Source organism: Schistocerca gregaria, chromosome 1 (assembly GCF_023897955.1).
Source record: "Schistocerca gregaria isolate iqSchGreg1 chromosome 1, iqSchGreg1.2, whole genome shotgun sequence".
NCBI lineage: Eukaryota > Metazoa > Arthropoda > Insecta > Orthoptera > Acrididae > Schistocerca > Schistocerca gregaria.
In genome coordinates, this window is record NC_064920.1 from 1,173,840,379 (window position 1) to 1,173,865,355 (window position 24,977).

Here is a 24,977-nt window from a genome sequence, read left to right on the forward strand (position 1 = left end):
GTGCCACCCAACGTGCTCTAGAAGGTGTAAGTCAACTACCCTGCCCAGCAAGATCTCCGGATCTGTCCCCCATTGAGTATGTTTGGGACTGGATGAAGCGTCGTCTCACGCGGTCTGCACGTCCAGCACGAAGGCTGGTCCAACTGAGGCGCCAGGTGGAAATGGCATGGCAAGCCGTTCCACAGAACTACATCCAGCATCTCTAAGATCGTCTCCATGGGAGAATAGCACCCTGTATTGCTGCGAAAGGTGGATATACACTGTACTAGCGCCGACATTGTGCATGCTCTGTTGCCTGTGTCTATGTGACTGTGGTTCTGTCAGTGTGATCATGTGATGTATCTGACCCCAGGAATGTGTCAATAAAGTTTCCCCTTCCTGGGACAATGAATTCACGGTGTTCTTATTTCAATTTCCAGGAGTGTATAACAGTTGCCTGCAACTTTTATCTAATGATTTAAGCGCATTTTTACTGTAAGTGTAGATAGCCTTCTCAATATCAGAACCTTTTAGAAATCCGTAGTGTGACTTTGACAGTATGTTATTTGAGATAAGATGGTTATAAAGCCGATTGTACATCACTTTTTCTAAAATTTTTGAGAATGCTGGCAAAAGTGAAATTGGATGAAATTTGAAATTATTTCTTTATCTCCCTTCTTAAACAGTGGCTTAACTTCAGCATATTTCAGCCACTGATAAATGACTAATTACACAGATAGATTAATATCTTACTTAACTCAGAACCACATTCTTTAATTAACTTTGTTGATATTTCATCTTACCCACTAGATATTTTGATTTTAAAGATTTTATGACGGATATTATTTCTGCCGGGGTAGTTAGGGTCAAATTCATATTATGGAAGTTACTTGAAATGTCTGGTCTGAGTTATTCTATAGCAGCATATACAGAACCTGACAACCCCATCTTGTCAGTAACAGTTATAAAATGTTTGTTAAAGATTTCTGCAACACTATAGATGTCTGTCACCAGCGTATCATTTACTCTTCATGCTATTTGTCCCTCTTCATGTCTGGTTCTGCCGGTCTCCTCCTTCACTGTATCCCATATAGTCTTCATTTTGCTATCTGATATGACTATCTTTTCCTTGTAAAATATTTGCTTTGATGCCCGTATTACTATCTTTAATATTTTGCAGTATTTCTTTGTAATGTGCTATAGCATCAACATTGGAACTGTTTCGTAGCGACAGATACAGTTTTCTTTTTGTTTTACAAGATACCCCTATTGCTTGAGTAATCCATGGCTTCTTATTCTACATGACTTCTTATTCTACATGAATAGAGCTTCGCGGTAGGTATTGTACAGATAGTAGTGTTAGATACTTAATTTTCTTCTGGATCGAACTCTTAATAAACATTGATATGGAAACCATCAATAGAGCAAATATAGAATACTTCTATAGACCTAATTAAAAAAAATGATATATATACTTTTTGCCTAAGAGAGTAGTTATGCCAGAATGCTGTACCAGAAGAGAACAATAAATGAAAATACGCAAAACATGTTAACTTATCGATTTCTTTTATCTCCGAAGCTGCTAATTACTCTTGTAGTAAAAGCAGCCAAACATAAACGTTGTAGGAGATGTACTATACACTTTTTGTAGCTTAAGAGTTCATACTCACATCTAAGAACTCAAAATTTTCTGTTGCTATATTAGGTAAACCATAGATGAGATATTTTTGACAGTGCAAAACTATGTGAAGTGCGTTTTTCCAAAGTTGATAGCTAGTGTATTTGTGCAAAATCATCCAGTAACTTTCGCAAAATATCATTTACTATTTTCCCTGGTGACACTTCTTTGCTCAGCTTCTCAATAATGTTTCTATCATGTGCGAACTAGATGAATTCTGTTTTCTTACTCACATAAAATGGGAGATCATTGAGCAATAGCAGTGGTGAGTTAATGATTGAACCCTGTGGGGCTCCTATTGTAATTTCTCCACATGCAGATGATGTGGTATTCTCCCTTCTATTACTCTAACAGCCTAATATAACTTTCTGTATCCCAAAAACTAAGTAATGCATAGAACAACTATACAGTGTGCAGAACTTTTCTGCCAGCTGCCATGAACTGCGGCAATTTCCTGGCATGGTGAACTTTAACCAATCGCACTTATCCCATGTGGATGCCTTTCAGTATTTATTGACGAATGTACTGGCTGGAAAACCTGCAAGTACCAAAAGAATTATATATAGACTCCATAAACGCAACAAGTGTTTGATCCTTTTAAAGAAAGTCTATCTCATACTACAACATAGTGTTGTAACCGCAGAAAAGCCAAGTCTAAATGCAGTTGTTCTCAGACGATACACCAGAAATCATACGGGGAGATAGAGTTAACAGGGGACGCCAGGCGTGTCAGAGGGGTCACAAAAGATAACGACGCAGCCAAATAGCCGAGGCGGCGGTCCAAGCGGCCAGGCAGCTGCGCGTGATAAGCAAGGAAGCAGACTCAGCTATTAAGATAAACAGGGCGCTCTGGGCAGGTCCCTTAATAAACAATAACTTGCAGTATCAACACTCTTGGCTAGAGGGAGAAGTCTGGGAGCGGAGAGAGAAAGAAAGAGGGCCCTAGGTGGGGACCGCGCTACGTCATGAGGAGCCAATGAAGGGCTCAGGACGCAGTGCGTGACCATATAGGGAGAGGCCCCTCTACCCCTCCACCCAGCTTCTGAAGAAAAGTACTGAAGTTAATACTAAAACAATCCCTAATAAGGAAAAGTTGCACTCGACGCTACGTCATGCCAAGCGCTGGCGGGGTCGAAGGGGAAGAGCTAACAAAACTCGGAGGCACGCCGCTCCGGGGATCTCTCTCTCTCGGGTTTAGGCAGCGACGGTAGTCAGCGTGAGTAGCAGCCGACTTGGGCTGAGGGCGGGCTGCAGGCAGACAGTTGGAGATAGTCGCCGATGAGCGTTTAGGCAGCGACCGCGAGACTCTGACGTAAGGTGCTAGTGTGGGCAGCAAAGTGCTGGAAAGTTCTATCAGGCAGCCAGAACGGTGGAAGTCAGTCACCGTCTCTGTAATGGGCTTGGCTATTCTGTAGGTACAATCACTACGCAGTTAGGGTGATCTGTATTCTTTATGAATAAATTAGAACTTTTATAACGTCCATACGAGTTTACTTCTACCAACATCCTAGCCTTGTACCTTCACACCAGGGAATTTAACATCTTAGCCAGATCAAAAGTCTCCCTCTCAATTAGGTCAACCGGCTAATTCCCGTTTACGAACCGTGTCGCTCAATCCCTCGCAAAACCCACGCTTGGGACGCGACATAAATAAAAGTTTTGGTGCCAGGTGTGGGGTACCACAAAGGCATATAGGCAAAGAGGAGATAGGAGCCAGTAGATTTTGCTACAGCGACTGTGGCAATTAGCAGGAAGTTGTGGCGACTCGCAACTTTCAGCATTAGTAGCCCCACTACGACAGAGTCCAGAGAAGTAGTCCTCGCGGGTGCAGGGCAACGCAGGATAGCGGCGGCACGACGCGGAGCGACGAGGCACAGAGGTGCCTAAGCAGCCAGCGTTCGAGACCGGGGGTCCGGGCCGAGCAGCGGCAGCAGCCGTAGCAGCGGCAGCCGAGGCGAGCGACGGGGTCGGCACAGCCCAGCAGAGCGGCGGCCGACGCATCACGGCAGCGCGGAACAGCGCGGGCATAGAGAGCACAGAGACAGCGCGGAGCAGCGCGGCACAACGCGGGACAACGCGGATCAGCGGAACGGACGGCGCACCACAAGAGAAGCGGTACATATAAAATTATATTAAGAATTTTGTATCTTGTATTGTAAAGTGCTAACATAGTTAAATTGGTAAGATGGCCCAAACTAACGAAGTTCCGTCATCCTCCAGTAGCGGTAAGATATCAGTGAAAGAAGCCTTGTGTATAGTTCCAAAAGTGTTCGAAGGAAATAAGAGAGATCTTAGGGAGTTTATTGAAAATGTAGACGCTGCATTTGAACTTGTGAAACCGGAGGAACACGAAACGTTACTGAAGTTTGTTAAAGCCAAAATAACCGGAGAGGCCAGATCGAGGCTGCAAGTAAGGGAACGCACGGGGACATGGCAGGAAGTAAAACATGTTCTAGAGGAAAATTATGCGAGTAAGCGTACCATTGACTACTACGCGTGCAAGATATTTCAATCGAGACAGGGACAAGGAGAGCCAATTGCGACATGGGCAAGCCGAATAGATGAAATGCAAAGGGATTTCAGGGAAGCAGTAAGCAGAGTTACGGCTAGGGAGAACTTAAAGGGCGCAATAGAACTGGTTGATTCACTAGGAAGAGCATGCTTTATACAAGGGTTAAGCAATGATAGAATACAGACGATAGTAAGAAGTAGAGGCGATGAAATCACGCTAGCAGCGGCCGTGGAACTAGCATTGCAAGAAGAAAGTGCAATACTGTCAATGAAAGTGCGGGGACTAGCCCCAAGAGTAACTTTCAACCGGGGAAAGGAAACGGTGAAGAATACCAGAGATATTAGAGATTTGAAATGTTTCAATTGTGGATTGAAAGGGCACATGGCAAGCAAGTGTAGAAAGAATAGGCCAGAGGTAAGAGTACGGATAATGACGGGCAAAGAGTTTACGAATTTTTGTTACGGGTGCGACAAGCCAGGACATACAGACGCGGAATGCCGGGTAAGATTAAGAAAAATTCAGCCGATAGATACAAGAGACTTTAGAGGAAATCATAGGGAAGCTGATGGAGGGTTACGAGAGTGGAGGTGCCTACAATGTAATCTACCAGGGAACTGTGGAGTTCCGTGTACGAGGGTAAAAGACGTTGCTTGTTTCAAGTGTAAGCGGCCGGGACATTACGCGAAAGATTGTCACGCAGGGCCCTGGCACGCATGGAGAAAAGGCAGGGTGCCAGTATCGAGCAAAACCGGTAAAGTGGTGCAGGGAAACTAAGAGGCGGCAAGGCCGCACAGTCGGGCCTTGTTGCGATAGGTAAACCCTCAGTTAGGGTAATCGACTGTGCAACAGAAAATGACGTTTTGGTTTTATACTGCATAGAATTAAAAAGATATTTGAAGTTGCTAATAGACACTGGAGCACAGCTGTGTCTGCTCAAGAGAACGAGTATTCCGATAAATAGTACACTTGCAATTAATGAAGCGGAAAGGCTTCGGCTAAAAGGTGTAACCAGTGAGGCCGTCAGCACAATAGGTACGGTACAGGTACACTTAAGTGTGGACGGTTCTGAGCAAGTAGGGCAAAAATTTCACGTGTACGGGAGAGGATTAGATATTCCGTACGACGGACTGATAGGCAGAAATTTCTTGACAGAGCATAGAGTTAAGTTAGACTATGCAGGTAAAAAAGTGAGACTAAAAGGGCGAGATATACCCTTAGTAGTAGAGGAAGAGCCAAAGGGACATGAGAACGAACAAGATTCAGAAGTAGGCGGGGAAATAGGGCCCCGAGAGGAAAAAATAATGTTATTAAAGGTGGAAGGAAATGTAAAAAGGGGAATCGAAAAGGAAATGATTATTCCTAGGCAGGAGATTGCACAAGGGGTACATGTACCTGAAGCGTTAGTAAAAGTGCGAAATGGGAAATGCATAGTAAGTGCATTAAACTTGTCAGAAGACAGAGTGCAGTTAGGAAACGTCAGGTTAATGACGGAAGAATTAGAAAAAGTAGGGAAAATACGCGAAGTAAAATGTTGTACTAATGTCATAGGAAAGACAGAAAGTCGTACTAGTGTGTTGCGAAGGCAATTAAGAATGGATCATTTGAACGCTGAAGAGAAAAGCGCTCTAGCAGAGGTTTGCGCGGAATACGGAGATGTATTTCATCTACCAGGGGACAACCTGTCCTATACTTCGGCAGTGAAGCACAGAATACCGATTGCACCGGAACACGCGGGAAAGGTAGTAAACGCTAGACCGTACAGGATCCCGGAAGCGCAAAAGGAAGTGCTAAGGGAGCAAATAGAGCAGATGCTAAGAGATGACATAATTGTCGAGAGTAAGAGCGCTTGGAACGCACCGTTACTGTTAGTTCCAAAGAAGCTAGACGCTAGTGGCAAACAGAAATGGAGAATCGTAGTGGACTACAGACGATTAAATGATATCACTGTAGGCGATGCATTTCCACTACCGAATATCTCCGAGATACTGGATCAGTTAGGGCAAGCTAAGTACTTCTCGACGCTTGACCTCGCAAGCGGGTACCATCAAATATTGACGGACGAGAAGGACAGAGAGAAAACGGCATTTAGCTCAAACTATCAGCATTACGAATACAAACGAATGCCGATGGGACTGAAGGGAGCCCCAGGATGTTTTCAGAGACTGATGAATACAGTCTTGGCAGGTTTACAAGGAGTGAAATGCTTTGTATATCTAGACGACATAGTATGCTATGGGAAAAACCTGCAGGAGCATAACGAAAAGCTCCGGGAAATATTTGACAGGTTGCGAGAGCACAATTTGAAGCTGCAACCAGACAAGTGCGAATTCCTGAGGAAGGAAGTAATCTTCCTAGGTCATTGCATCACTGACAAAGGAATATCACCAGATATGGCGAAGGTGGAGAAGGTGAAGTTCTTCCCACAGCCAAAGACAACTAAGGAACTAAAAGGGTTTCTCGGATTGATAGGTTACTACCGCCGTTTCATTGCTAACTTCAGCAAGATAGCGAAACCTCTCCATGAGCTCTTAAAAAAGGGAGTGGAGTACCGATGGAGCGAACGTCAGAACAATGCGTTCGAAGAACTAAAAGAGAAATTAATAAACCCTCCGTTACTTCAGTACCCTGACTTTACGAAACCGTTCATCATTACAACGGATGCGAGTAACGCAGCCTTGGGTGCAGTGTTATCGCAAGGTAAGAAGATTGGCGAAGACTTGCCCATCGCATATGCATCCAGAGCATTGAACAAAGCCGAACTAAATTATAGCACAACGGAAAAAGAGTTGTTGGCTATAGTTTACGCAGTAAAACAGTTCAGACCATATGTATATGGCAGAAAGTTCACTGTAGTGACAGACCATAAGCCACTAACGTGGATATTTAGTGTCAAAGATCCGAGTTCGAGACTCCTGAAGTGGAGACTGAAACTCGAGGAGTATGATTATGAAGTAATATACAAGCCAGGAAAGTTAAATAGTAATGCGGATGCGCTGAGTAGAATAAGGCATGAAGGGAAGGAAGAGATAGATGCGAAGCAGAAGGTGGAGACAGAGATCTCGGCAGCAAAAGCAAATGGGGAAGAAAGTTCCTTAAACGTGCGGCAAGCACAAGTGTCGAGTGAAATAGAACAGGAAACGGATAGTGGTGAGGAAATTAGTCCCGAAGAAAAAGAAAATATACTAAAGGAAATGCATGACAATCCCTTGGGAGGTCACCAAGGAATGCACAGGACACTCGAAAGAATTAAAGCATACAAGCAGTGGCGCGGAATGAAGCGTGACATTGAAAATTACATTAGGAAATGCCCATCGTGTCAAAAGAATAAAAACACGCAAATGAAAACTAGGATGCCCTTAGAAATTACAGACATAGCAGAAACAGTATTCGGAAAGTGTGCGATGGATATAGTGGGTCCACTAGATGTATCTAATACAGGAAAAAGGTACATGTTAACATTCCAAGACGATCTGAGTAAATTTACCTTAGCAATCCCAATTGACAAACAAGATGCCGAAACAGTAGCTGAGGCATTTGTGGAAAACGTAGTATTAAGGTATGGAATTCCATCAGTATTATTAACAGATCAAGGGTCTAACTTTCTGAGTGATGTATTTAAAAGTGTATGTAAATTGTTGAAGGTAAAGCGTATAAATACTACAGCGTACCACCCTGAATCAAATGGTGCACTAGAAAGAAGTCATAGAACTATTGTAGAGTATCTCAGACACTTTGTAACAGGAGATCAAAGTTCTTGGGACAAATGGGTACCGTATGCAATTTTTGTGTTCAACACTACACCACACAGCAGCACAGGATACACACCATTTGAATTACTATACGGAAGAAAGGTTAACATACCAGGAGTACTGCAGCAAGAAACACAGCAGGTAAGTTACAATTATGAAATGTATGTAAATAAACTAAGAGCGAGAATGCAGGAAGCCCACAGAGTGGCCAGAGACTCGATTATAAGAAGTAAGAAAATCAGTAAGGAACAGTATGACATGAAACAAAATCCAAAAAACTTCAAGGTAGGAGATAAAGTATTACTGCACGATGAGTCGGTGAGACGGGGTAGATCTCGGAAATTAGATTCACAATGGAGAGGTCCATTTGAAGTAGTAACAGTGGAAGGTCCTAACGTAGTAATAAAAGTTAAAAGAAATACGGAAACAAAAGTACATGCCAACAGGCTGAAACAATTCTTTTAAAATTCGGTTATGGCACTCAAGTGGCAGGTCGTGAAATTCGTCATAGTGATAACAGCATACTACATCACTGCATCAGAGCATGCAACAAATGAGTACCAAGTGACGCCATTTCCGAGTTCATCAGGACTATATTACGATAATAGAGGACAGGTAGAAATATACAGTACCACATGGAGAATAGTCACATACGTAAATCTAGATATAATAACAGAAAGGTTTCAGAATGCAGAGAGGTATGGTAGGGCAGCGGTACAAAGGTGCTGAGAAACACTGACACAATTAAATGTAGGATTAATAGAATGCAGGGTACTAGACCAACAAGTAACCCATCATGTGGAAAAAATCACAGGATTGCAACTTTTAGTACAGCAGCTAACGAAACACGAGACCAGAAGGAAGAGAGGAGTATTCAACTTCGTCGGGCAGGTAAGTAAAATACTGTTCGGGACGTTGGACGAAGCAGATGCAGCATACTATAAGGAAAGAATAGACGCTATGGAGAAAAACTCAGAAGGGTTGTTGAGGCTAACAAAGGAACAGGTGGCAGTGGTAAGAGCCACATTGGCGGGAGTAAACAGGACGGTATATACACTAGAGTCAAATGAGCACGTTCTGAAGACAGGTATGCAAAGACTAGAACGATTCATGAAGGAATACGTGAAGGAAACCGATATAGGGTTTAAACGTGTAGCGTCCTTCGCCACAGTAACAGAGCAAGTATTACAACTATCGGCAGTGTTTGGTCAGATCGAAGAGGAATACGAACAAATGATAAATGCCATTGTAAATGCTCAGAAGGGAATACTACAGCCTCATATAATTAATCCAGTTCAAATTGTAAAATACCTAAGTTTAATACGGGAAGAACTAAAAGATGTAAAGTTTCCTGTTCCTCTTACGGAGTCCTCAGGTTATCTATTGTTAAGAATAATTGATTTAGATGTTTTCATCTCGGGTAGCATACTAGGATATGTAATTAATATTCCATTAATAAATAATAACAATTTCAATTTGTATAGAGTACTCCCACTACCAAAAGAAATTCCAAACATGAAAGGTAAATATGTGTACATACAGCCAGAGAAAGAATTCTTACTAATAGATGAATCCAAAAGGCAGTACGCGAAACTTTCTGCGGAGGAACTAAAATGCAAGGAGCTAAGTAAAAATAGGAGACTGTGCAAACAAGCATTCGCCTTGCTGTCAACATTCGACCACGAAGAGTGCGAAGCCAAATTGTTGCAACCGGTAAGAGACATTCCGGAAGATTGTGTGCGAAAAATAGTCGCACTGAATCAGAGCCTTTGGACTCATCTAAACAGTAACGAATGGCTATATGTAGCACCGAAGGAAGAAGGCTTAACAGTATTGTGTGGAAGGGAACCACCAAAGGACCTAGTAATAAAAGGGGTAGGAAAAATTAGTTTTTACAGTAAATGTAAGGGGTATGGCACTAGAGTGTTCATACAAACAGATAGAGTGATCCAGAGTAATGTGACAAAGAAAGACATAGTTCCGCAGATCAATCTAGAATTCGATTGTTGCGTGGTAAACAAGGAAAAAAGGAATGTCTCAACGTTAGCATTAGATTTGCCATTGGACCAGGTAATAACACAGTTAGACGACTTGAAAGTCGCAGGAAAAAGACTGGATGATGTCCAGAAGATGGTAGAGAGACAAGAGGAGGAAATGAAGTACTCCAGGTACTTCACACATTACTCCATAACTACGTATGTAGCCATATCAATAGTTATTCTAATCATAATAACATGCTGTTGTAAAAACTGTAAATGTTGTAAAGACTGTTTTAAAAGTATATGGAAATATTTTGAAGACAGTGATTGTTGTGGAAAAGTATGTATAAGAAATACCATAGTGAACCAATACCCAGAGACTAGTTCAGCTAGAAGACACAGTAATAAAGAAACTGAAGAGATAGTAATTTATGAAAGATGTGGAAAAGACCAAGGTGATACGGTCGCTTTCAGAAACAGACGTTAAATAACTGTATTTGAAATGTGTAATTGAAAAATAACTGTATTTGAAATGTGTAATTGAAATGTAACTGTATTTGAAATGTGTAATTGAAATGTAACTGTATTTGAAATGTAATTCTAATTGAAATGTGAATGTATGTATCAATGAAAGTGTCTTTTGATTTTAATGCAAATGCTTTGACATAACTGAATGTTAGGCATGTATAATGTAATTGTATTATTGTGTGTTTAATGAATTTGACATTACTAAATGAAAATGAAAAATATAACATATCAGATGCTAATGTAATAAACAAATCTGTAAAGCATGTAATGGAAAAAAAAGAGTCACAATTGACGCTACTCTGAGGAGTAACGCCAATTTCCCTGGCGGGGGAGGTGTTGTAACCGCAGAAAAGCCAAGTCTAAATGCAGTTGTTCTCAGACGATACACCAGAAATCATACGGGGAGATAGAGTTAACAGGGGACGCCAGGCGTGTCAGAGGGGTCACAAAAGATAACGACGCAGCCAAATAGCCGAGGCGGCGGTCCAAGCGGCCAGGCAGCTGCGCGTGATAAGCAAGGAAGCAGACTCAGCTATTAAGATAAACAGGGCGCTCTGGGCAGGTCCCTTAATAAACAATAACTTGCAGTATCAACACTCTTGGCTAGAGGGAGAAGTCTGGGAGCGGAGAGAGAAAGAAAGAGGGCCCTAGGTGGGGACCGCGCTACGTCATGAGGAGCCAATGAAGGGCTCAGGACGCAGTGCGTGACCATATAGGGAGAGGCCCCTCTACCCCTCCACCCAGCTTCTGAAGAAAAGTACTGAAGTTAATACTAAAACAATCCCTAATAAGGAAAAGTTGCACTCGACGCTACGTCATGCCAAGCGCTGGCGGGGTCGAAGGGGAAGAGCTAACAAAACTCGGAGGCACGCCGCTCCGGGGATCTCTCTCTCTCGGGTTTAGGCAGCGACGGTAGTCAGCGTGAGTAGCAGCCGACTTGGGCTGAGGGCGGGCTGCAGGCAGACAGTTGGAGATAGTCGCCGATGAGCGTTTAGGCAGCGACCGCGAGACTCTGACGTAGGGTGCTAGTGTGGGCAGCAAAGTGCTGGAAAGTTCTATCAGGCAGCCAGAACGGTGGAAGTCAGTCACCGTCTCTGTAATGGGCTTGGCTATTCTGTAGGTACAATCACTACGCAGTTAGGGTGATCTGTATTCTTTATGAATAAATTAGAACTTTTATAACGTCCATACGAGTTTACTTCTACCAACATCCTAGCCTTGTACCTTCACACCAGGGAATTTAACATCTTAGCCAGATCAAAAGTCTCCCTCTCAATTAGGTCAACCGGCTAATTCCCGTTTACGAACCGTGTCGCTCAATCCCTCGCAAAACCCACGCTTGGGACGCGACAATAGGCACACCCATTTCCCCCCTCATACATGTTAATCACAGATGACGAAAGCGATATAGCGGAAGGAGTAGTGCTCCAACAGACCATAACAGGAGTACAGCAATTGCTGCATTTTTTCCATAGAAACTACCTGATTCCCAGCGCAATTGATCAGCATTTGATAGGGAGTTGTTGGCAACTATGTTGAACTACCCAAAGAATGGCAACAAGATGCACAAATACGCTACCTGCTAGATAACACCACGACTGGGTTGAAAATTGTACACTGCACTATGCCTGGCTCCTCTGATTAAGTTTGGTATGATGGGTCGCTAAACAATGTCAGACCCCCATCCCACTCAACGTGTAGAGGACTATTTTCGATGACTATACGGACAGTCACACCCACGAGTATTTCCCACAAACGAACTAATAACAGATCAATTGGTATGGCCAAACATCAAACAAGACTGCAAAAACTGAACACAAAGTTGAAGTACTTTCAATGCTGTAAGATAGGTTGACTTACATAGTCGAAATTTCGTCAGTTTGGGATACCTGATAGCCACATTCCATATGTTCACCCTTGCGTAATCAGACCCCTTCCAGACGCTGTAGGTTTCCAGTACATTCTCTCGGCAGCTGACAGGGTAACCTGCTGTGTCAAAGTCACACCTCTCCCTGAAAACGTGGCAGAAACTAATACAAGAACATTTGTACAATTACAGGTCTCACGTTGCTCTCACCTGCCTCCATCACGAGCGACCAAAGTCGTCAGTTCGATTGAGCACTATTTGCTGAACTCTGTAGCCTTTTACGTCCTCAAAGCAATGGGCTGGAAGAGTGCTGGACCAACAGACTAAAAGCAGCACTAATGTGTCATACTGGCGATTGAACAGAATCATTTCATCCAGAATGAGATTTTCTCTCTGCAGTGGAGTGTGCGCTCATATGAAACTTCCTGGCAGATTAAAACTGTTTGCCGCACTGAGACTTGGACTTGGGAGCTATGCCTTTCGCAGGCAAGTGCTCTATCGAGTTCTAGTCTTGGTCTGGCACACAGTTTTAATCTACCAGAAAGTTTCATGTCAGTACACATTCCGCTGCAGAGTGGAAATGTCATTCTGGAAAGATCCCCCAGGCTGTGGCTAAGCCATGTCTCCACATATCCTTTCTTCCAGGAGTGCTAGTTCTGCTAGGTTCGCAGGAGAGCTTCTGTGAAGTTTGGGAAGTAGGAGACGAGATACTGATAGAAGTAAAGCCGTGAGGTCGGGGCGTGAGTCGTTCTTGGGTAGCTCAGATGGTAAAGCACTTACCCACGAAGGGCAAAAGTCCCGATTTCGAGTCTCGGTCCGGCACACAATTTTAATCTGCCAGAAAGTTTCAGAATCATTGTAGCTGGTGCTCTTGGGGAGGTGTTCTGTGTATAAGGAAGACTTCCCCACTTTAATAGCGGGAATCCTATTTGGTGAGCTACTCGCCATACCAGCTGACTTTGTCTTGCTGTCACAACTGCCGTCAGACGAGGAACTACGTCTCTCATCCACAATGTTAAACAGTATATCAAACACCTCAGAGTACCACTTTTGAGGACACCACATCGCTCACCAACATGTTTGTAGCTTCAACTACATCAATTTGATTACTTTGAAATTCACAATTAAGTATCCAGCTAGTTCTCATTTCTCTCAATGTAGGTGGGTGCCAACAAAATATTGTCAAACTCTGAGGAGAAACTTGTCGATTCAAGTTTTATGAGAATATCATAGCACAAAGAAAAGCACCTTCACTTTAAATACTGCCAACGCAATTTTCGTATTAGATTTGTGGCACTCTCGCAACTATTTGGCGATGACACAAAACGAGCTGACTTTTTGTACTTTTTCGATGACCTCCATTAATCCTATCTGAAGCGCTTCCCACACTACACAGCAATACTCCAAAAAAGGTTGCACACGCGTAAAAAAGCAGTCACTTTAGTAGACATATTGCATTTTCTGTGTGTTGTGCCAGTAAATCGAAGTCTTTGCTTTAGTTTCTCCACAACATTATCTTTGTGCGATCATTCCACTTTAAGTTATTCGTGATTGTAATCCCTAAGTACTTAGTTAATTTGCAGCCTTTATATTTGTGTGATTTACCGTGTAACCGAAAATGAGCGGATTCCTTTTGTGGATGACTTGACAGACCTTATTATTTAGAGTCAATTGCGAGTGTTTGCAGGATACACATAACTTGCCTAAATAATTTTGCAACTGCTCTTGATTTTCTGATGACTTTACTTTGTGCTAAATGATAGCATCGTCTGCAAACTAATTAAGAGGGCTGCTCAAATTGTCTCCCTAATCGTTTATATGGATTGGGAACAGCAGAGGGCCTGTAACACTTCCCTGAGGAAGGCCACATATAATTTCTGTTTTACTCGATAACTTTCCATCAGTTATCATGAACTGTGACTTTTCTGATGGGAAATCATGAAACCAGTTGCGCAGCTGAGACGACACTCTAAAGGCATACGGTGTCATAAGAAGTCTCGTGAGGATGGTGTCATAAGCCTTCTGGAAATGTAGGAGCTCCCCTTTCGATAGCACTCAATATTTCGTGAAAAATCGTTTTCTTTGAGGTAATTCATAATGTTCGAACACAATATATATTCCAAAAACCCAACTGCAAATGGGCTTTAGTGATATGGCTCTATAATTCAGGGGATTATTATTATTTCCTTTCCTAGTTATTGGTGTGACTTGTACAAATTTATAGTCTTAAATACTGGAGCGGATCTTTCGAAGAGCGAGCCATTGTACGTAATTATTGAGTTTGGGGGCATTGTATCAGCATACTCTGAACGGAACTTGACTGGTATACAATCTGAACTGGAGGCCTTCCCTTTGTTAAGTGATTTAAGGTCCCATTGCCCATTTCAGCTCTAAAAGACGGTGAGTATGTCATTTTGCGGGATGATACGATTCGCAGTGCCTTGTAGCCACGATATTAAGACTCCTACAGAGTGATAAAACGTGGAGCTAATAAGTGTGACGCTCTTCTCCTAGGGAAACCGACCACTGTCACACTGAATTGTCTTAAACGTTCATGGCTGCTGTGGGACACTAGCAGTATAACTGACGAAGATACAACTCACACAAACAGCAGTTCTCACACCTTTCGAAAGTAAGCCTGCATATCTGACACAATGAATGAAAACAACGTTTTTGCTGAAAAAGTCGATGTGCAGCAATTTCAGACATAAGACGTGACAGTGAAACTACTCAATGACTTTATCGTTGTCAGAGGACTACATGGGAAATGGCAGATCGGCAACCGGATCCTCTTCAGACAATTTACTCAGATCTACAAATTTTCCCACCATGTCGAAATTATCACGATATTGCCACAGGTATCAACTGACGGACTTCTTACCATCAGAGCTATTAAGAAGCAGTAATCGCTCCCACTTAATCAAACAGAGGTTGAGGTAAGTACTACTATGATGCTGCCACCCCTGAATCCTAGTCATCTGGTTGCCCAAACCTATTCCAAAACAGACCAACAGTCACACTACAGCTCACCCCAGCGGCTCCATCTCTGCGTCATGCAGTATGAGCTATATTGTAAGAAGGTTGAGGATAACAACACATATTCTCTTACACCCTCTCGCTGAGAAACGGTCAATTGATGCCCTGCTTAGCAGCTAGCCAGAGCACAACTGATAATGTGCAGCTTCTCGAAGATTACTTCACTTACAGAGACTACGGCGACCTCCTTCTCCACCCCCACCCCCTACTTTCAATGTGCTCCGCTCTCCTGGCGAGAGGCGGGTGTAAGGCGAGGTTATGTGGTGGTTCCACGACCATAGCCCATACCAAAGGAGAAGGAGACTCTTTGGTCAGCAGTGAGACCATCTGTGATGAGACTATCTCTGTATCGCAGTGTCGATAATAAAATATGTATTATCTACAGCAACTGCCTTTGTTATTATGCTATGAATATTCCTAACCAGAGACACCACAATTGACACGTTTTGAGATTTCGACCTAATTATCCTTTCTTCTTCATGTTACTATTACTCCATTCGTTTATGGGCTTAACTGGATAATGTCTCACGTTTCTGCCAAACTGCTATTGCAGTTGGTACAGCATTTAAAGTTTCTGACACTCTGTTAACTGCTAGAAATGTTCCAGATTGTTCTATTATCACGCTCGGTAACACAGCTGCAATGAACATCCTCCAAGGCTGGCTATTGTTGACTGCACCTAACTCATTGTGTTGTTTCAGATGTAGCACTTGTATTACAGTACTAATATCTGATGGTAGCCCTTTCTTAGCGGCAAAGTGCATCTTACCATCGATCAATATTTAGCACACTGGTTAGTGTACGTAGATTTCATATTGTACTCTGTCCTACTTAAATTCCACTCATACTGCTCACCGTGGACAGGTGAACTGTTAGATGTTCTTCTCTAAGAACACCGGTGAAACTTGGTTTTCACAGAGTATTACAGTGGATTACGAAATGTAAACTTCTAAATAATTCTTTCTTCTAAGCATCAGGAGGTTGACCAATTTCTTGTTTGTTTAGCTCTTGCTAATCAAAGGGCGATGCTCACAACTTTACAGTTGTCAAAGCGATACTGAACATAGACATGTTTTCACAGGCACACAAGCAACGAAAATTTGGCCAACCGTTTTCCAGCTGGATTATGACATGCTCATTGTGTGTCTGCTTCTTGTATTATGAAGTTGCATTGACAGCCTAAGGTGAAAGTACTCACATTTTGTTTGGTGTATTCTACGCAACTATAAACATGTAAACTATGGACTGTGTTGCTATTCAGTTCCCTAAAATAATTTCTACGTGATTCTCGCGGTATGAGTCCCAATATGCATCTGATAGCCTTTTTTGCCCTTTAATAGAGTCTTAGATCCACGTGAGTTTCCCGTAGCAAGTTTCCACATGTGAGATGGGAGGTAAAGAAAGCGAACTATGCACATAGTGGGAAAGTTTTACTAACACAGATTATATAGCACATAAACCATAAAATTAAGTGTGTTCTTTATCAGAACCTCGATCAACTCTAAAAATAAAATCAAAGCAGAATGAGAGCAGATCTACCTAGCAGTAGTTGCTGAAGCTCTTAGAGGATGATAGTGGAGGTGCATGAGACTTTAAACTTTTCTAGGCCAACTGGCGCGAAAGTTAGCAGCTAGGGTGTATCCAAGGGCTACTTCACTGGCCGACGTAGTGGTGGGGGGGATTCATGTGCAAGTTTTCGTTGTCTGTGGAAACAAGGCGTATGGCTTTGACATTTCTAGTGAAGCGATTGTAATATCTTCCGTTGGTGTAGGTGATTGTATGTAGGTTTATGTTGTGATGGATAGGGATGAATGATAGGTGTTTGAAAGATGTAGAGGTGCCACCACGATTACGCTATTTTTATGTGGTGGTGCACTCTATTGTAATTAGTTAATAAAATTGAAGAGGGTCCAGTAGTTGCAAAGAATATATCATAGTTTGACCATTTTGAGTTCCTCTTGTTTTGATATAATGGTTGATCGAGTTCCATTTGTAGTGGAAAGTATATATCAAGTAGAGGTAAGTTGAAATTATATACTGCGTTTGGTTTTTTTATATGATCACATATATACATGCGTACTGTGTTGACAGGTCAATCTTTGCTGCTTATTTTGTAGTCACCTAATTTGCCGTTGCTTGTTAAGTTTTCTTCAGTCGATTACAGGAAAGATTCTTTTAGGAAAATAATATTGGGAATAACTAACTAGAAAAATACTGTGTTCATCGAACGCAAAACAGATAAAGGCGTACTAATCTGAATGTGTTCTCTCCCATAATAGAGGCTTTAGGTGGCCTACATTCGTCAACAATGAAATGTTTGTGTGTTTAAAGTATTTTACAAGTTTAGGGTTATGTGCCTCCTACGTCATATTTGCTACGATCTTATTTTATCCGAACACAATCTTAAGAGTTCCGCAAATGTTAACAATGCCAAAATATTATTGGGGACTGCTTAGCCGGTAGACTGCAACATTGCCTATTGTTGGCGAAAAGCTGCCGATGTTGACAAACATTCACAATAAGCGTCTGACAAGGGTAATTCTGCCTCGTTAGTTGCAGTATTTATGCTATGTGAAAACTGAATTTACGTGATGAATACACATTTTAATTATTACACATGAAGTTTACAGAAGTCAGATAGTGGGAACGATACTGACCTGGCCACTGTTTGGTTTTGCAAATAAATAAAAAATTAATCTGACGTCCAAATATGGTTTACAGGATTGCTCAGCATTAATGAGTCCGAATACCGGGATGTTTCTTTTGAAACGCGTGCTATGTGTTCTGATCCTAAGCCTTTAAATGTCAGCACCTGTGCTCTGTCAATAATCCCATCATCAATGGTGTATTAAACTGTAGACTGGCTTAATTTGTTTCAGACTGTGTGTGTGTGTTTACTTTATTATTATTATTATTTTTATTTTATTTTATATAAGGGCACTCAACAGTGACGTTATTAGTGCAATAGCAATAATAGTCTGACACAAATGTTGTTAAAACAGCTGTAAGGAACAATGTGTAAAACACTAACCTCTTTTTAAACTGCAATCACACACTCTCATTTTCACATAAATTCACCTACACACACATAGGCCTACCACTCACACACATCAAATAATGCAAAATCTAAAACTGTCAGCTTTGTATCAGCGGTGATCTTCCAGCAATATATGTTACAGGTATACTTTCACTGCCCGATGACAGTTAACAGATCAGATTGATAGCTAAATAATTTTAGTTGGGGTCGATAGTAATTATTTCCATGTACATTACGCAACTGCGAAAGATAAAATTAATGAAATAATATCAATGTTAGACACTTGTGCATTATTATCAGTTGCTGTGTGTATGAGGCTCTTATTGTTTTCGTGTGCACTGTGTGTGTTGTATGGTCTTGAGGCTTACATCTGTAATCTCTTGAATCAATAAAGACTTCCTGCTCTTAGCTGATGCAAATAAAATAAAACTTTGCATAATCAGACACAGCAGATGCCAATGCAATTAGCTGTGAAAGGCATGTGGCACAAGACCAGCAATAGCAGTGTCTTAAATAATTCATCATTGTTCATCATGCTGCACGGTGAGGTTAGTGTCCACCCTTAGGCGTGTGTGTGTGTGTGTGTGTGTGTGTGTGTGTGTGTGTGTGTGTGTGTGTGTGTTGTCCTTAGTGTAAGTTAGTTTAAATTAGATTAAGTAGTGTGTAAGCCTAGGGACCGATGACCTCAGCAGTTTGATCTCATAGGAACTTATCACAAAAACTCATTCATCATGACAGATCCTCTACCAAACGTTGATGTGACTGCAGCAAACCACTCGGGTAGGACAACTTACTTCTGTGCTGTTTCCAATTAAAGAATCACTGAGTTTCCACTAACATCAGTTGGAATTAAATGACTGATACTACAGTGTTAATAAATCAAAAGTCCAAGTCACACTTTTTTATTAATAAGTTAACAATTTTGGTGCATTCTTGATCATTATCATTGGGCTTTTTTCTGTTAAGAAACAATCTGTCTTCACACACATTACTTTTCATTACACAAGTACAGTTTTATCAGTTCAGCTCTGTCAGTAGAAGACTACAAGGTTAAGGGCATTTTAGCTTCACCATTTTGTAAAATCTGCGAAATCATCAGGCACACAGTTATAATTCTAAGCACCTTGAGAAGTGCGGAATAGGTAGTTGCACAAAGTTGCACCTACTGTGTTGCTTCTGTGTACTGTGCATTCAGTGACAACCTGTGTACTGTGCATTCAGTGACAACATCCTAAGAATTTGATTACCACACCTACCCTTAAGACAGACACTTTGTGCCCCAGTGACTGCATCACTTTAGGGCAGACAACATATATTGTACAGATGTATCCATCTGTGGGCATCATTGCCATGCCTGTGAAGACTGAGAATCATATAGTTAAGCTTTGGAAGGTGATACCGCGTGTAGTTTGGAGGTGCTGATCTGCTCTTCTTCCATCCCCTTCCCCCCACTCCCATATCCCCTTGTGAAAAGATGAACATGGAAACATATCCACAGATGTGTATAGACAGTAACTGGTTAGATGAAAGATGGCAGGTGACAGCTTGTAATGGAACATTCCATGAAATTAAGATTTGTCGGAGGTGGGCTAATGTGTCGGGCACTTATCCTTTCATTTCCCATAGTGTAACACTGATGACAGTTACCTGTATACCACAAATGTGTTGACAATCAAAACCTCCATCTACCTCATTATATCAGGTAGTTTTCATCTTCGACAAATTTGCAGCTGTTTGCTGTCAGTGGTATGATATATCCCATTATGGGAGTAGACTTACTGGTCATTCTGTAGGCTCCTGCTATAGAACCTCTGTTCATGCCACCGTCAGGTGGCTTGCGGAGTACGGATGTAGATGTAGATGTAGATATCCAGCTGGCTAGTCAGTGCAATTAGTCCTCATTAAAAATCCCATGGTGAGAATGATTTGTGGTGATTGGGAGACTCCTTTCCTGTTTTTTAACTCTGCGGCTGGTAAAGGAGCCACAAACTCACACAGTCAGTCAGGCCACTAAGAATAAATTAATAGCTACCAGTTCCCCTGAACATAGGACTCCATAGTTGTTATGGTAGGGCTATGGACACATGCAAAAATGAATATTTTGAGTAGCTAATTGTGCTAACTAACAAAAGTGTGAGGTTACTTGAATATTCGCTTTTTTTTTTTTCTTTTAAACATAGACTGGATCGTTCAGGTTTTGAGCTTGGTGCAATACTAGAATACCATAAAATTCTGATTATTATCAATGTTCCTAATTCTGCTGACATAAGGGAGAGTCTAGATTAATTAGATTCAAAATTATGCTTTTTAAGATTATTATCTGAGGCACTGTAAAATTAGATATAATGTTTTTTTCTGCTCTTCACAAATAGAATTTGGTTAGCAACCTAACTGTGAGGAGCTGTTTAAGGTGCCAAAAATAATTCAGAGTTATTGTCTTGATTAGATTGGATTGTAAAATTTACTTATGATCTGTATATTTACTTAAGGCAAATATAGTGCACTGTTAATAATTCTCTGAAATGCTGAGTAACTTTAAATATTCAGGCTCAATATTTAATTAATGCAAGTTAGATATTGGCTGTGTAAAAAGAGTGACTCTTGTCTTTGAAAAACAAAACAGCTCTTTATTATTTACAATAACTGATGTACCAAGATTATCTATTCTAGTACACATCTTTATATACACTATCAAAAGTGTGTTTTGAGATACTGATTCCCTCAGTAAGTTGTTCTGTCTTAATTAAAGCAGAAAAACCCATCCAGTCATAAGTGTTACACCGTTGTAAGAAAGTTAGTGATGTACCTGTTACCATTACACCACTTCTGAATCTGGTAAAGGGTTTACTTTGCAATGGGACTTAATGCTGCAGACAGATGAGCCGTTGCGGAAAAACTTAGAGAAGTGATGAGAGGGTACCACTTCATACATTGCGTACATCAGGACTGCTAGACAATAACGTTAACACCAGAGCAAGCATTCTAGCTTTTGTGTGAGATTCACTTCCTGAGAAAGTCAAAATGATGGTTTACCACAACATTTCGGTCATATGTTTTCTTGTTCTGCCAACAGCCCAATTTGTGGAAACTGTGGTCTGCTGCTTTATGAAAATTAATCGTGTAAAGTGACACTATTCTGTGTCAGGTGTGGAGGTGATCACCCTGCCTGATCTCTGAAGTGTGTTACACTACTATGGAACATAAATTCCTGAAACTTAAGGTTTCTGATTGCCTCTTGTATTTTGAAGCCCGGAGAACTTATATCTCGTCCCTATGGTATTGAATTTTGCCACTACGGTGGCCAGATGATTGGCAGTACCTCGAGTATTTACATCTTTCATGCTCTCATTATTGACCTCTCGTAGTTACACAAGTAAATTAGGTCTTGGAGGAGACAGACCCCTCCGTTTTATTGTTCCAGCAGCATTATCTTCAGGGGACATTACCGAGCGAGGTGACGCAGTGGCTAGCACACTGGACATGCATATGGGAGGACGACGGTTCAATCCCGCGTCCGACCATCCTGCTTTAGGTTTTATGTGGTTTCCCTAAATTGCTCCAGGCAAATGCCGGGATGGTTCCTTTGAAAGGGCACGGCTGAGTTCATTCCTCGTCCTTCACTAATCCGATGAGACCAATGACCTCGCTGTCTGGTCTCCTTCTCCAAACAATCCAGTCCAATCCAATCCATCCTGTACTTGACCAGAGGAGCAGTATCTTCCTCTGGCTTTTATTGGAAATCCCCACCCAGAAATCTGCAGACCAAAGACACAATTCCAACCAGTAGCTTGAAGAACCCATGGACAGCAGATATGAGGTCTGCGCACTTCTCTTCAGTTTCTACCCTCATAGCAGAAACGCTCACAAGAGCCGGAACCCTCTAAAGTCAACACTGTACTGCAGTGTGGGGGCACTTCTAGGCATCCCTCCACTCGCTCTCAAACAGGTGCACCTACTATAGGCTACCAAAGTGCTTGCACTATTGTGTGCATGTGCAAGTCACTTGTGTGCTCCTGTCCACCTGTATGCTGCTGGTGTACAGTTGCATAGGCTATAGCCTGCTGCCTCAGTTGTTGCATGTCAGATGCTTCCCCATATTTCCCAGCCTGTGCCCATGGGCACTGGGCTATCTACCAATGGGCACTTGAGTTGGGACAGCCTGTTCTAAAGTAGTTCAGGGTAGAAAGGTGAAATCTCAGGAGAACGCTATTCCAGTAACCCCAGAGGTGCCAGATCCCCTTTACCATTTGATTTGGAACCTACGTTCATTGATGTGGTTCCTCCTCCACCGGTGACAGACTGTGATCCTAACTGGGACACCCGTGACATGATAATTCAGTGGACTGTCAGAAGTACAACCACTAATGTCTTCCCATTCTGCACTCTGTGTTTTTCTCCAAGAAATGCTTAGAAGTTATATGCCTTCTGTCAGAACTATTCTGGGTCCAAGAGAGCATGTGGATGGTTCTGTACTGTGGTTTGCACAGATGTCGTCACTGAGAAGAAGATCTCCATACTACATAGGGAACAATGACTGTGTGAGTGTGAACAGCTCAGCAATCACCATTTCCAATGTTTATTTATCCCTAGGCAGGTCACTGATGTACCTTTGAGATGGCCACCTTAATCCTACAACCCTCCACTCTTTCTCCTAATTACAGATTTCAATGTGACCACTCCCTGTGTCCATGTTTTCTGACAGAGACAATCTGATTGACCAACTTCTTTCTGTTCCTGATCTCTCTCTCTCCTCAATGGTGGTACCCCTATCCACTTTAGTGCTGCCATGGAACTGATTCAGGTATTGACTTTACAACAGTGTCATTCCCCATTCTTATGGCTTTGATACAAAGGTTGCTATACCACAGTCTTCACTTTCCAGTGATTGTCACTTCCTTGTAATTAGGTGGAAAACAATTGCCCCATTGTGCTCCCTGAAGGGCAAACTGGCAGGTGTGTACCTCTGCCATCATCTTCGTCCCTTCTCTGTCATATTGCATTGATGAGGTTGTCCGAGATATCACCAAAGCAATAAGCTGTATCACTGGAACTGCTATTCCCCCTTTCTATTAAGCCGTCCATAGGTTGCCAGCACCATAGTGGACCAAAGACATTACAACAGCTATTCAGAACCATCAAAAAGCCCTACAATGTCTAAAGCGACGTCCTTAACAGACCACCCTCATTCCTTTCAAGAGGCTCTGTCGAGAAACTCGCTACCTAATTAAACAAAGTTAGAAAGAATGCTGGAACTGCCTAATCTTCTGCTTGGGAACATATGCCGCTTCTCCCAAGCCTGTGCCAGGCTCTATAGTCTGCTGAATCACAGTGATCAACAACTGTTTGTGGTCTCCTCCTCCATCATGGTGTTTCTACCAATGCATTGTTTCTTGCTGAACAGCTCCTGACCCACTTTGGAACAGTGTTGGCATTGTCATCTTACCCAGTTATCTTTCTAATGTATTAAAAGACAAATTGTAGGCATGCGCTTATTCATTGTCTCTACAACCACAAAATATATGATGAACCGTCTACTGACTGAGAGCTGTTTCTGTCTCTCGACTCACCACATAAGGCCCCGGGCACTGATTTATTCATAATCAGGTGTTGCGACATCTGAATGTGACTCGTGGGATCCATCAGCTCAAAGTCCTTAACCTTATTTGTCTAGAAGGTGTTTTGTCTTTACAAACATAGTATCATAATTCCAATCCTTAAACCAGGCAAAAACTCAGTATCCCCTGACAAGTACCAATGTTGTTGTACAGTTTCTATTTTTAGAACTCATCGTTCATAAAAAGCTGACGTGGCATTCAAGAATAGCTGCATTCAAAAGCTGAACATTCTCTACTTCCTTGTGTTGACCTCTTGCACTGTTTGTGGATTGCACTGTTCTACTCTGCTTTTACTGGGCACTTGTCTCATCCCGGCTGGACTATGGTTGCCAGATGTACTGTTCAGCTGCAACTATGGCTTTGAAATTATTGGGCCCATTACATCAGTATGAAGAAGTAAGACTCACCCGTGGCACTATCCAGACGAGTCCCTTACACAGTCTGCTTGTCAAAGTGGGCCTCACCTCTTCATTTCTTATATTACCAACTCTTGCTCAATTATGAAATCACCAAATGACAATTCCTAATCACCCAGCTTATTTAATTATTTTGAATACAGAGGATATTGACCCCGTCACTCTACCTTGGGTGGGCTTCAAAGTTGGAATGCACCTTGAGCCTCTCTTCCAGGGTCTTCCTACACCCACCTTAGAAAATGCTACCTCTGTATTTCTGTGCAATCCTCCTTTTGTAGTACCCAGGCCACAAATTAGACTCGATCTACATCAAGGATCTAAAGTTTTTCTCTCCCATGGTGTTTTAATATCTGTTTCAGTTCTTCAGTCACATGAGGGTGCTGCCATCATTTACAAAGATGGCAATGAAAGCATGGATGGAGTGGTAAATTCTTTTACATTTCCTACTGGTCAGGAATGGCTTAAGTTGTGAGGGACATAGTGTTTTTGTAATGGAACCCCTGGACTCATAGCTATTAGCAGAGCCCTAAGTTTTATTAAACAGCTCTCCCTCGACTGTGGTGTAGTTTATAGTGTCTTGA

The 24,977-nt window shown here is 42.0% G+C and overlaps 1 protein-coding gene across 6 annotated transcripts in view; it reads left to right on the plus strand.

Moving 5' to 3' along the window:
- Nucleotides 1-17,047: 17,047 nt before the first annotated feature.
- Nucleotides 17,048-24,977, plus strand: part of LOC126284451 (zinc finger protein 333-like) — a 166,677-nt gene continuing 158,747 nt past the window's right edge. For 4 of the 6 annotated variants that reach the window (XM_049983393.1, XM_049983412.1, XM_049983401.1 and 1 more), the window contains exon 1: nt 17,063-17,347. In XM_049983393.1, the coding sequence (XP_049839350.1) occupies nt 17,300-17,347 (48 nt within the window). In that variant the 5' untranslated portion in view covers nt 17,063-17,299. Of the gene's footprint in view, nt 17,348-24,977 lie in introns of all 6 variants that reach the window. The other 2 variants (XM_049983375.1, XM_049983383.1) reach the window with 1 other exon arrangement.